At 46.5% G+C, this 14459-nt stretch overlaps 1 protein-coding gene across 6 annotated transcripts in view; it reads right to left on the bottom strand.

Moving 5' to 3' along the window:
- Positions 1–14459, bottom strand: part of AFF4 (ALF transcription elongation factor 4) — a 252605-nt gene that overhangs the window by 64492 nt on the left and 173654 nt on the right. For all 6 annotated transcript variants that reach the window (XM_063928161.1, XM_063928157.1, XM_063928159.1 and 3 more), the window contains 2 exons: positions 7748–8509; positions 6548–6592 (listed from right to left, as the gene is read on the bottom strand). In XM_063928161.1, the coding sequence (XP_063784231.1) occupies positions 6548–6592; positions 7748–8470 (768 nt within the window). In that variant the 5' untranslated portion in view covers positions 8471–8509. Of the gene's footprint in view, positions 1–6547; positions 6593–7747; positions 8510–14459 lie in introns of those variants that run through there.

Below are 14459 nucleotides of genomic sequence, written 5' to 3'. Positions count from 1 at the left end.
CCACACCAATCACACCGTATAACCTGTGATCTGAACCCAGTTAACAGCATGATAACAGAGGAGCCTCTGAAAGATGGCTCACAACAATAATAACCCGATTTTTGTAACAAAAACTATGTACAAGTATTGCAGACAATCCGCACTTGGGATAGGCGCCCAGCATCCACTACGGACTATGAGAAATAGAATTATCGGTAAGTAAATTCTTATTTTCTCTAACGTCCTAAGTGGATGCTGGGGACTCCGTAAGGACCATGGGGATTATACCAAAGCTCCCAAACGGGCGGGAGAGTGCGGATGACTCTGCAGCACCGAATGAGATAACTCCAGGTCCTCCTCAGCCAGGATATCAATTTTGTAGAATTTTACAAACGTATTTGCTCCTGACCAAGTAGCTGCTCGGCAAAGTTGAAAAGCCGAGACCCCTCGGGCAGCCGCCCAAGATGAGCCCACCTTCCTTGTGGAGTGGGCATTTACAGATTTTTGGCTGTGGCAGGCCTGCCACAGAATGTGCAAGCTGAATTGTACTACAAATCCAACGAGCAATAGTCTGCTTAGAAGCAGGAGCACCCAGCTTGTTGGGTGCATACAGGATAAACAGCGAGTCAGATTTCCTGACTCCAGCCGTCCTGGAAACATATATTTTCAGGGCACTGACAACGTCTAGCAACTTGGAGGCCTCCAAGTCCCTAGTAGCCGCAGGCACCACAAATAGGTTGGTTCAGGTGAAACGCTGAAACCACCTTGGGTTTCAATTCCTCCCTGTCCGAATGGAAAATCAGATAAGGGCTTTTTCAGGATAAAGCCGCCAATTCTGACACGCGCCTGGCCCAGGCCAGGGCCAACAGCATGACCACTTTTCATGTGAGATATTTTAACTCCACAGATTTAAGTGGTTCAAACCAATGTGACTTTTGGAACCCAAAACTACATTGAGATCCCAAAGTGCCACTGGAGGCACAAAAGGAGGCTGTATATGCAGTACCCCTTTTACAAACGTCTGAACTTCAGGGACTGAAGCTAGTTCTTTTTGGAAGAAAATTGACAGGGCCGAAATTTGAACCTTAATGGACCCCAATTTCAGGCCCATAGACACTCCTGTTTGCAGGAAATGTAGGAATCGACCCAGTTGAATTTCCTCCGTCGGGCCTTACTGGCCTCGCACCACGCAACATATTTTCGCCAATTGCGGTGATAATGTTTTTGCGGTTACATCCTTCCTGGCTTTGATCAGGATAGGGATGACTTCATCCGGAATGCCTTTTTTCCTTCAGGATCCGGCGTTCAACCGCCATGCCGTCAAACGCAGCCGCGGTAAGTCTTGGAACAGACAGGGTCCTTGCTGGAGCAGGTCCCTTCTTAGAGGTAGAGGCCACGGATCCTCCGTGAGCATCTCTTGAAGTTCCGGTTACCAAGTCCTTCTTGGCCAATCCGGAACCACGAATATAGTGCTTACTCCTCTCCATCTTATCAATCTCAGTACCTTGGGTATGAGAGGCAGAGGAGGGAACACATACCCTGACTGGTACACCCACGGTGTTACCAGAGCGTCTACAGCTTATTGCCTGAGGGTCCCTGGACCTGGCGCAATACCTGTCGAGTTTTTAATCATGTGGAAGACTTCTGGGTGAAGTCCCCACTCTCCCGGGTGGAGGTCGTGCTGAGGAAGTCTGCTTCCCAGTTGTCCACTCCCGGAATGAATACTGCTGACAGTGCTATCACATGATTTTCCGCCCAGCGAAAAATCCTTGCAGCTTCTGTCATTGCCCTCCTGCTTCTTGTGCCACCCTGTCTGTTTACGTGGGTGACTGCCGTGATGTTGTCCGACTGGATCAACACCGGCTGACCTTGAAGCAGAGGTCTTGCTAAGCTTAGAGCATTGTAAATGTCCCTTAGCTTCAGGATATTTATGTGAAGTGATGTCTCCAGGCTTGACCATAAGCCCTGGATATTTTTTCCCTGTGTGACTGCTCCCCAGCCTCGCAGGCTGGCATCCGTGGTCACCAGGACCCAGTCCTGAATGCCTAATCTGCGGCCCTCTAGAAGATGAGCACTCTGCAACCACCACAGGAGGGACACCCTTGTCCTTGGTGACAGGGTTATCCGCTGATGCATCTGAAGATGCGACCCGGACCATTTGTCCAGCAGGTCCCACTGGAAAGTTCTTGCGTGGAATCTGCCGAATGGGATTGCTTCGTAGGAAGCCACCATTTTACCCAGAACCCTTGTGCATTGATGCACTGAGACTTGGCTCGGTTTTAGGAGGTTCCTGACTAGCTCGGATAACTCCCTGGCTTTCTCCTCCGGGAGAAACACCTTTTTCTGGACTGTGTCCAGGATCATCCCTAGGAACAGAAGACACGTCGTCGGAACCAGGTCGAAGGAATATCATCATTTCGGCCATTACCTTGGTAAAGACCCGGGGTGCCGTGGACCATCCATACGGCAGCGTCTGAACTGATAGTGACAGTTCTGTACCACAAACCTGAGGTACCCTTGGTGAGAAGGGTAAATTTTGACATGAAGGTAAGCATCCTTGATGTCCCGAGACATCATGTAGTCCCCTTCTTCCAGGTTCGCAATCACTGCTCTGAGTGACTCAATCTTGAATTTGAACCTCTGTATGTAAGTGTTCAAAGATTTTAGATTTAGAATCGGTCTCACCGAGCCGTCCGGCTTCAACAGTACCACAACAGTGTGGTACCACAACAGTGTGGAATAATACCCCGTTCCCTGTTGCAGGAGGGGTATCTTGATTATCACCTGCTGGGAATACAGCTTGTGAATGGCTTCCAAAACTGTCTCCCTGTCAGAAGGAGACATCGGTAAAGCCGACTTTAGGAAACGGCGAGGGGGAGACGTCTCGAATTCTAATTTGTACCCCTGAGATATCACCTGAAGGATCCAGGGGTCTACTTGCGAGTGAGCCCACTGCGCGCTGAAATTTATTGAGACGGGCCCCCCACCGTGCCTGATTCTGCTTGTAAAGCCCCAGCGTATACTGAGGGCTTGGCAGAGGCGGGAGAGGGTTTCTGTTCCTGGGAACTGGCTGATTTCTGCAGCCTTTTTCCTCTCCCTCTGTCACGGGGCAGAAATGAGGAACCTTTTGCCCGCTTGTCCACGAAAAGACTGCGCCTGATAATACGGCGTCTTCTCATGTTGAGAGGCGACCTGGGGTACAAACGTGGAATTCCCAGCTGTTGCCGTGGCCACCAGGTCTGAAAGACCGACCCCAAATAACTCCTCCCTTAATAAAGCAATACTTCCAAATGCCGTTTGGAATACGCATCACCTGACCACTGACGTGTCCATAACCCTCTACTGGTAGAAATGGACAACGCGCTTAGACTTGATGCCAGTCGGCAAATATTCCACTGTGCATCACGCATATATAGAAATGCATCTTTTAAATGCTCTATAGGCAAAAATATACTGTCCCTATCTAGGGTATCAATATTTTCAGTCAGGGAATCCGACCACGCCAACCCAGCACTGCACATCCAGGCTGAGGCGATTGCTGGTCGCAGTATAACACCAGTATGTGTGTAAATACCTTTTAGGATACCCTCCTGCTTTCTATCAGCAGGATCCTTAAGGGCGGCCATCTCAGGCGAAGGTAGAGCCCTTACAAGCGTGTGAGCGCTTTATCCACCCTAGGGGGTGTTTCCCAACGCACCCTAACCTCTGGCGGGAAAGGATATAATGCCAATAACATTTTAGAAATTATCAGTTGTTATCGGGGGAAACCCACGCATCATCACACCTCATTTAATTTCTCAGATTCAGGAAAACTACAGGTAGTTTTTCCTCACCGAACATAATACCCCTTTTTTTTGGTGGTACTCGTATTATCAGAAATGTGTAAAACATTTTTCATTGCCTCAATCATGTAACGTGTGGCCCTACTGGAAGTCACATTCGTCTCTTCACCGTCGACACTGGAGTCAGTATCCGTGTCGGCGTCTATATCTGCCATCTGAGGTAACGGGCACTTTAGAGCCCCTGACGGCCTATGAGACGTCTGGACAGGCACAAGCTGAGTAGCCGGCTGTCTCATGTCAACCACTGTCTTTTATACAGAGCTGACACTGTCACGTAATTCCTTCCAACAGTTCATCCACTCAGGTGTCGACCCCCTAGGGGGTGACATCACTATTACAAGCAATCTGCTCCGTCTCCACATCATTTTTCTCCTCATACATGTCGACACAAAAGTACCGACATACAGCACACACACAGGGAATGCTCTGATAGAGGACAGGACCCCACTAGCCCCTTTGGGGAGACAGAGGGAGAGTTTGCCAGCACACACCAGAGCGCTATATATATACAGGGATAACCTTATATAAGTGTTTTTCCCCTTATAGCTGCTGTATAGTTAATACTGCGCCTAATTAGTGCCCCCCTCTCTTTTTTAACCCTTTCTGTAGTGTAGTGACTGCAGGGGAGAGCCAGGGGAGCTTCCCTCCAACGGAGCTGTGAGGGAAAATGGCGCCAGTGTGCTGAGGAGATAGGCTCCGCCCCTTTTTCGCGGACTTTTCTCCTGCTTTTTTATGGATTCTGGCAGGGGTTAAAATTCATCCATATAGCCCTGGGGGCTATATGTGATGTATTTTCGCCAGCCAAGGTGTTTTTATTGCGTCTCAGGGCGCCCCCCCCAGCGCCCTGCACCCTCAGTGACCGAAGTGTGAAGTGTGCTGAGAGCAATGGCGCACAGCTGCAGTGCTGTGCGCTACCTTGTTGAAGACAGGACGTCTTCTGCCGCCGATTTTCCGGACCTCTTCTGCCTTCTGGCTCTGTAAGGGGGCCGGCGGCGCGGCTCCGGGACCCATCCAAGCTGGGCCTGTGATCGTCCCTCTGGAGCTAATGTCCAATAGCCTAAGAAGCCCAATCCACTCTGCACGCAGGTGAGTTCGCTTCTTCTCTCCTTAGTCCCTCGATGCAGTGAGCCTGTTGCCAGCAGGTCTCACTGAAAATAAAAAACCTTATCTAAAACTTTCACTAAGAAGCTCAGGAGAGCCCCTAGTGTGCACCCTTCTCGTTCGGGCACAGAGATCTAACTGAGGCTTGGAGGAGGGTCATAGGGGGAGGAGCCAGTGCACACCAGATAGTCCTAAAGCTTTCTTTAGATGTGCCCAGTCTCCTGCGGAGCAGCTATTCCCCATGGTCCTTACGGAGTCCCCAGCATCCACTTATGACGTTAGAGAAAAGGGGATTACTGAGTAATACCTTTGGCGCTGACTATGAGCTGCATAACTAGCAGCTGCCAATATACCAGGGTTAGTTAAGCCCCACAACTAGAACACTACAAATAAAAATTGGCGCTTGAAAACTGGATAATAAATTTTTTACAATTTTAATAAATTGCTTTAAAAAGATAATACTGTTGCAACAGATAACTAAAACACAATATGTATGTTTATATTAGGGCATATCTTAGCACTGCAGATAATAAAAAGTTCCATAGAACATTAAATATAGAAGTCAAGGTTTTGCTGGTACTCAAATAAAACCGTTCATCCACATAATATTACCAACTGCTGTTGGAGATGACCTTAGGTAGCTTGGTTCAAGATGCTGCTTGGTCCAATTGAATGCTCAGGTCCATTAATGCAGGTATCCAATTCGCAGATGAAAAAGTTCCTATATCCGACTTCCAGGCTTTTAATCTCAGGATGAAGAGACAGAGTCCAGCTGTTCCACCAATGCGTTTCGCTGTTTCACACAGCTTTTTCAAGGTGGATATAGGAACTTTTTCATCTGCGAATCGGATACCTGCATTAATGGACCTGAGCATTCAATTGGACCAAGCAGCATCTTGAACCAAGCTACCTAAGGTCATCTCCAACAGCAGTTGGTAATATTATGTGGATGAACAGTTTTATTTGAGTACCAGCAAAACCTTGACTTCTATATTTAATGTTCTATGGAACTTTTTATTATCTGCAATGCTAAGATATGCCCTAATATAAACATACATATTGTGTTTTAGTTATCTGTTGCAACAGTATTATCTTTTTAAATCAATTTATTAAAATTGTAAAAAATGTATTATCCAGTTTTCAAGCGCCAATTTTTAATTGTGTTGTGACAATTAAAAGGGTCTGTAACCTGAAAATTTAGTTTGGTCAATGCCTTGTATAGCAATTCTAACTGTGCAGCAGGTAGCAGCGCAACTTATTTTTCTGCCTTTTAAACAAAGTATTGCCAGACTCCATGCTGTTAAAATGATGGCTAAGTGCCCGTACTGAATCATAAACCCAATGAAATCAGTCAGGGAAGCGGTGCACTTTATGTAAATGTAATTTAAAGCTCCCTTACATAAACCAAATTTTAAGGCTATGTAAGTAACAATGACCAATAGGGAGCCTAAGGAGAAATGTGTATTTTCCTGTGGTACTATCTTTAGTCTGCAAGCTATTTTTCTTGAAGTCATTTCTGTTCACTTTTACCAGATATGAAAGTAATGGGTAAACTGTTTGTGCTTTGTAAATATTGTATTATAATAACCTTGCTTTTTTACCTGTACTACCAAATATCCACTTACTTTAAGAATTTCATCCACACAGCTCACATCACCAGATGCAGAAGCCTGAAATAAGGAGGTGAGGACAACTATGAAAAAAAAACATCCTAGAACTGCATGTCTTTGCGGATTGCAAATACATTATATTCAATATTTTGACTTTATAGTGCTGTTTACTTTTCAAAGATTTGTACTAATCAATTGATTTATTTTTCTATCTAGAATCAGTGTGTTGCATTCTATGGCCACAATGTAAAAGGTGAATTGGCTTTGGAGGTACTTACAATAGAAAACTGTGCTTTATAGGCTTATTGTGTAGAAGTCATGGCAAAATAACTATTTCATGGCAAAATCAACTACCTCATTTCTACCCAAGCTAGAGAGCTGGCTAGGTCTCATGTCTATGCAAGCTACAGAACTAGCTAGGTCTAATGTGAACACAAGCTACAGCACTGGCTAGGTCTTGTGTCTATGCAAGCTACAGTACTGGAAAGGTCTCATGTCAATGCAAGCGACAGCTCTGGCAAGGTCTCATGTCTATGCAAGCGACAGCACTGGCTAGGTCTCATGTCAATGCAAGCTACAGCTCTGGCTAGGTCTCATGTCAATGCAAGCTACAGCTCTGGCTAGGTCTCATGTCGATGCAAGCTACAGCTCTGGCTAGGTCTCATGTCGATGCAAGCTACAGTACTGGCTAGGTCTCATGTCGATGCAAGCTACAGTACTGGCTAGGTCTCATGTCGATGCAAGCTACAGTACTGGCTAGGTCTCATGTCGATGCAAGCTACAGTACTGGCTAGGTCTCATGTCGATGCAAGCTACAGTACTGGCTAGGTCTCATGTCGATGCAAGCTACAGTACTGGCTAGGTCTCATGTCGATGCAAACTACTTCACTCATGCAGACATAAGATACATGGCTAGCTGGGTCTCATGTTAACTCAACGACTAAAATTTGGTTGTACTTGGACATTGCTAGTTTCAACGTTGTCCCGACCAGTACTTTGGAAAAGTTTTACAAAGACCCAGTCAATATTGCAGCTTGGCTGTAATGATGACACTGATGGGAACAACTGTTTGAAGGAACTGCAAGGCACATACATGGAGAGACAAGTATACAGGGCTGATAGGGGGTGTTCTAGTAAAGAGTAACGAGATTGATGGATTTAAAGAAAGACAAAAAAAAAAAAACAATTAATGGCAGACATGCAGTAATTACTTACATCTAAAGGCTGGGAAGGCATTTTCAACTTTGTTAAATTTGCTTTGCTATTTGATTTCAGCTCACTCATGCTATTGCCTTGGGACTGATTGCTGTAGTGTTCAGTGGACAGCTTTGGTTCCATAGACTCTGGCCCATCCATGGGCCGTACATAAGCTGTAGGTTTTTGCAGCATTGAAGTAGACTTGGACATCAGAGACGGGGGAAATGCTTGTGAGGAGTGTTGTCCACTTGAGAATGAAGGTGCTCGAGAAGGAGAATCCCAGTTAGCATCTGGGTCCCTTGGAGATTTGGAGCGTGGACGATCCTTGCTGTGATGATCATTCCCATGGGCACGGGAATGGCTAGAACTTAAAGCAGACTGCTTGGCTGGGCTAATGGAACGAGATTTGGAGTGTTCTGACCCGTGTTGCCCCTTTTTACGGCTACTACTGTAGGATTCCCTATCATGCCTTTGACTGCTGCTATTGCCACCGCTGCTTCTGCTGTGCCCTCCTTGTGTACCAGATGAGGAACGTTTCTGGGACTGAGAAGAAGTGCTTGGTGCCGGCCCCACAGGAGTCCATTTACTGCTTTGGTGAGAATTACTATGTCGCTGTTCACCAAAGAAACCCTGTCCAGACTTATCATCAGAAGGTGGTGGAGGAACAGCGTGCTTGGGAATGCCAATTGGCGAAGGGCGGTCACTTATCATATCCTTCATTTCATCGTAGTTTCCCAGCATGCTCTGGATTCGGCTTGATAATTTATCTTCCTTACTTGTCTGAAACAAAAGACAATTCAAATGCATAAAAAGTTTTGGGACAACCACAAAAATGTTTACACTACTAAATAAGAACAATAATAGTAATAAGAATACCCAACTGCTTATAAATTAGTATTTTAGACCAGTCATTTTGTAGGGTTGCTAGCAATTATGTTGTGTGTAAGCTGAAATGCCGGCGCCTGCAGTAGATCATGACCGAACGGAGCAACAATTGAATAGCTCTGTTCTTGCGACATCTACTGACTGCGCAAACAATTGAATCTCACTGGTAAAAAGAGCAACTTAAGAATCATTCAATATCTACTTCTCTTTGCGCTTCTCTCTCCCTTTTCCTCCCCATCTCTCTGGTTGAGTTTCTCTCTCCTAATAAATCTACCAACCCCTCTGCTATTTTTGCCCTCTCATTCCTGTTCCACCCCCCGCTCCTGTCCCTCACTACCCTGTGTAGCTGCAGAGCCTGCTGTCCTTCACTTCAGTGTCCTCAACTCTATAAGCCCTGTCATTTATTCAATCCCGACTTGGCATTGCCTCCTCCATTGAGGATGGAGGTAGTGAAGTCTTACACTGCGAGCATGAGTCGGGGTTGGGCGGAATGGAGGACAGGGGAAGTGGGACAAGGGCAATTCCAAAGTAACGGATGTAACGCTCAGATACAATGTTTGTGATAAACATCTGGATTGCTTCAAATTTAAAATCCACATAAATAAGCAAATTTTACAACAATTGTGTCCACCTCTGGTGAATAAAAATATGAAGTGTGAACAAGTCTCACCATTGTCTACTGTAAATACATTGTTTAAATATAACAGATGTAACCGGGAAAGGACATGGTAATTTCGGACATAAAATACGTGTCTGATTTCTCTGAAACTACAACAGATATTTATTCCATATTTTTTTTTTTTTTACAATGAAGTATAAACCACAGAGATTGTTTTAGAACAATTTTCAGGATTGTCATTCTTATTACCATGACAATATTTAATGGAGTGTATGTGTAACGGACGTTACCCGAAAATAGTCACGGATGTAACCATCAAATACCTTAATCAGGAAATGTAAAAAGGACCCTTGCATTAACTGGCACAGGGTCATTTACCTTTCTAACAATGTTTTCAGATGGGTACCATATCTCATCTTTGTTTTAACTCTTTCACTAACATAAAACTGATTATCAACATATAATTTCTGACAGTACATGTCTTAAACTTTTGTTGTAAACTACAACAATCCAAGTTTTTCTCCTTTGTTTTCAGAAATAATCGTTATGGTAGACTTTCCGTTGATAACTCTATTTCTCCTAAGTCTACAGGATCACATTGGGATACGAGGCAGCGACAGCGGATTGGCACCAAATGATCAAAGCTTTCGGAACTTCCAGTATGCAACGGGCTTGTCCCTATACCCACGGATCCTGACTCAGGCAAATCAGTTGTTTTCCAAAGCTCAAGGCAGGAGAATCATAGAGAGCCCTAATCAGGCGAGGAGCACACCCTTCCGTAGCAGAAGGAAGAGGTTAGTGAGTGAAAGGATCTTCAAATCATGTGCGTCAGGGTGGGACTCCTGTGGACTTAGGACAGGCATGTCCAAACTGCGGCCCTACAGCTGTTGTGAAACTACATATCCCAGAATGCCCTGACAGTTTTGCTGTCAGAGAATGCTAAAGCTGTGTCAGGGCATGCGGGGATGTGTAGTTTCTCAACAGCTGGAGGGCCACAGTTTGGACATGCCTGACTTAGGAGAAATAGAGATATCAACGGTAAGTCTACCATAAAGATTATTTCTCCTGCAGGGTCCACAGTTTATTCACAGGATAACATTGGGATGTCCCAAAGCAATTTAGTGGTGGGGTCGCTCCTGATTGGACAGGAGAATCCTTCGCCCGAATTTAGCGTCCTGAGAGGCAAAGGTATCAAAGGCATAATGTCTAATGAATGTTTTAATAGAAGACCATGTGGCTGCCTTACATATCTGTTCTGCGGAAGCACCACGTTGTGCTGCCCATGACGGACCTGGATGGCGGTCATTAGGTCGACATGGAAAAAGGTTGACATGGATTTTTCACTTTTTTTTTTTGGACCTTTTTCATACTTAACGATCCAAGTGGACTACAATTGCGAACGGTAACCTGTGCTAAGCGCAGCAAGGCACCTTCCCGATGCATGGCGAATTAAGTGAGCCATGTGAGGGGACACTGTGCACTAATTGTGGTTCCCCGTCACTTTTCAAAGAAAACGACACACAAAAAAATAGGATTTAATTACCTACCGGTAAATCCTGTTCTCGTAGTCCATAAGGGATACTGGGGAATTAATTTCTTCACTGGGTGTGCTGGCTCATCCCTCTATGCCCCGTCCCACAGGCAGTTATAGGTAAAAACGTGCCCGAAGGAGAAAGGACATTTATGAGAGCAGTGCCGTTTCTAGCGGCGGGCGAGCCGTGCAACCGCACGGGGCGCCCGCCACGACACTTTGCAGGTCCTTTTCCCCCTCCTCCCCCTTCCAGAGTAATCCTGTTCGGGGGCGGAGTTTCGCGAAATGATGCGGTTGCGTCGTGACGTCACGACGCAAACGCGTCATTCCGCAAAACTCCGCCCCCCGAACAGGAGTACAGATGACAAGAGGAGGGGGAGCCAGCTGGAAGGAGGAGGCAGCCGGCGCAGGTCGAAGAGCGGGAAGAGCGTCTTCATACTGCATGTAAGTATTCTCTCTCCCCCCCTCCCTCTCCCCCCACTTGACACTTGCCTGCAATGCTGTGTAAAATGGGGACTCTTGCCTGCAATGCTGTGTAAAATGGGGACTCTTGCCTGCAATACTGTGTAAAATGGGGACTCTTGCCTGCAATACTGTGTAAAATGGGGACTCTTGCCTGCAATACTGTGTAAAATGGGGACTATTGCCTGCTGTACGGTGTAAAATGGGGACTATTGCCTGCTGTACTGTGTAAAATGGGGACACGTGCCTGCCGCAATGTGTAAAATGGGGACACGTGCCTGTATACTGTGTAAAATGGGGACTCTTGCATGCTGTACTGTGTAAAATTGGGACTCGTGCCTGCCGTACTGTGTAAAATGGGGACTATTGCCTGCTGTACTGTGTAAAATGGGGACACGTGCCTGCCGCAATGTGTAAAATGGGAACTCGTGCCTGTATACTGTGTAAAATGGGGACTCTTGCATGCTGTACTGTGTAAAATTGGGACTCGTGCCTGCCATACTGTGTAAAATGGGGACTATTGCCTGCTGTACTGTGTAAAATGGGGACACGTGCCTGCCGCAATGTGTAAAATGGGAACTCGTGCCTGTATACTGTGTAAAATGGGGACTCTTGCATGCTGTACTGTGTAAAATTGGGACTCGTGCCTGCCATACTGTGTAAAATGGGGACTATTGCCTGCTGTACTGTGTAAAATGGGGACACGTGCCTGTCGCAATGTGTAAAATGGGAACTCGTGCCTGTATACTGTGTAAAATGGGGACTCTTGCATGCTGTACTGTGTAAAATTGGGACTCGTGCCTGCCGTACTGTGTAAAATGGGGACTCTTGCCTGCCGTACTGTGTAAAATGGGGACTATTGCCTGCCGTACTGTGTAAAATGGGGACTATTGCCTGCTGTACTGTGTAAAATGGGGACTCTTGCCTGCTGTACTGTGTAAAATGGGGACTCTTGCCTGCAATACTGTGTAAAATGGGGACTCTTGCCTGCAATACTGTGTAAAATGGGGACTCTTGCCTGCTGTACTGTGTAAAATGGGGACACGTGCCTGCTGTACTGTGTAAAATGGGGACACGTGCCTGCCGCAATGTGTAAAATGGGGACTCGTGCCTGTATACTGTGTAAAATGGGGACTCGTGCCTGTATACTGTGTAAAATGGGGACTCGTGCCTGCCGTACTGTGTAAAATGGGGACTCGTGCCTGCCGTACTGTGTAAAATGGGGACTCGTGCCTGCCGTACTGTGTAAAATGGGGACTCGTGCCTGCCGTACTGTGTAAAATGGGGACTCGTGCCTGCCGTACTGTGTAAAATGGGGACTCGTGCCTGCCGTACTGTGTAAAATGGGGACTCGTGCCTGCCGTACTGTGTAAAATGGGGACTCGTGCCTGCAATACTGTGTAAAATGGGGACTCGTGCCTGCAATACTGTGTAAAATGGGGACTCGTGCCTGCAATACTGTGTAAAATGGGAACTCGTGCCTGCAATGCTGTGTAAAATGGGGACTCGTGCCTGCAATGCTGTGTAAAATGGGGACTCGTGCCTGCAATGCTGTGTAAAATGGGGACTCGTGCCTGCAATACTGTGTAAAATGGGGACTATTGCCTGCTGTACTGTGTAAAATGGGGACTATTGCCAGCTGTGCTGTGTAAAATGGGGACTATTGCCTGCTGTACTGTGTAAAATGGGGACACGTGCCTGCAGCAGTGTGTAAAATGGAGACTTTTTTCCTGTGGTGGGCGTGATGATATCAGATGAGGCCACGCCCATTTTAATGAGGCCACACACCCTTTCCGGGAGTGCGTGCGCTTGCTTTTTCTTTTTCTATCTATGAAGGGGGGGGGGGCGCATATATATTTTTTTTTAATGTCAATGGGTGGGGGCGCATTTTGAAATCTTGCACTGGGAGCCAAATTGGCTAGAAACAGCCCTGTATGAGAGAAGGAACATGAAAACAAAGAGTGGTGAGATTTATTACCAGCACACCACGAACATAACAACCAGAAACGGCAGGTAACCATAACAGCAACAGCTGGAGAGGTAACCACATAACAGAGAACCTGCAGAAAAAAAGTAAACGCACTGAGGCGGGCGCCCAGTGTCCCTTATGGAAGAGAAACGGATTTACCGGTAGGTAATTAAAACCCTTTTTTCTCTAGCATCCATAAGGGATATTGGGGAATTAGTACCCGTCCCGTCCCGTAGCATCCAGAATGGGCGGGAATATGCGGAGACTGCGTATCCTCTTTGGCCAGAGTATCAAACTTGTAGAACTTCACAAAGGTGTTTTTCCCCTGACCAGGTAGCAGCTCGGCATAGTTGCAAGGCCTAGACTCCTCGGGCAGCCGCCCAGGAAGAGCCCACAGATCTTACAGAGTGGGCTTTCAGAGACTTAGGAACAGGTAAGGCTGCCGATACATAGGCCTGTTGGATAGTAAGACTAAGCCAACGAGCAATTGACTGCTCTGAAGCAGGACAACCCTTTTTCTGCGTATCAGAGCACGAACAAGGAATCAGTCTTTCTGATCCGAGCCGTCCGCTTGACATAGATCTTCAAGGCTCGCGCCGCATCCAATGCCTCCGGAGGAGCAGAAGTGTCAGAACTGGACGGAGCCACAATAAGTTGATTCTGGTGAAACGCAGAGATAACCTTCGTCAGGAACTGCTGCCTAGTCCTGAGCTCTGCTCTGTCCTCATAAAAGAGCAAGTATGGACTTTTACACGATAAAGTCCCCAATTCTGAGACACGTCTAGCAGAAACCAGAGCCAGTAACATCACTGTCTTCCACGTGAGCTACTTGTCTTCTACAGTCATCAGAGACTCAAACCAGGAGAACTGTAGAAATTCCAAAACCACATTCAAATCCCAGGGCGCCGTAGGCGGCACAAAAGGAAGTTGTATGTGGAGTACCCCTTGCAAGAAGGTCTGAACTTCTGGCAACAGTGCCAATGTTTTCTGGAAGAAAATGGAGAGAGCTGAAATCTGGACCTTAATGGAACCCAGACGCAAGCCCTTATCCACACCAGCCAGCAGAAAACATAAGAAACGACCCAAGTGGAACACTGCAGGTGATACGTGCGTTCCTCGCACCACAAAACATATCTTCTCCAGATATGATGATAGTATTTTGACGTCACAAGTTTCCTGGCCTAAACCATGGTAGCAACCTTTTTGGAAAGTCCCTTGTGAGCTAGGATGTTCCACTCAACCTCCATGCTGTCAAACGAAGTCG

This window comes from Pseudophryne corroboree, chromosome 6, assembly GCF_028390025.1.
Source record: "Pseudophryne corroboree isolate aPseCor3 chromosome 6, aPseCor3.hap2, whole genome shotgun sequence".
In the NCBI taxonomy this organism is placed as follows: domain Eukaryota; kingdom Metazoa; phylum Chordata; class Amphibia; order Anura; family Myobatrachidae; genus Pseudophryne; species Pseudophryne corroboree.
The sequence above is the reverse complement of the archived record's forward strand: the minus strand, read 5'-3'. Positions and strand labels throughout refer to the sequence as shown.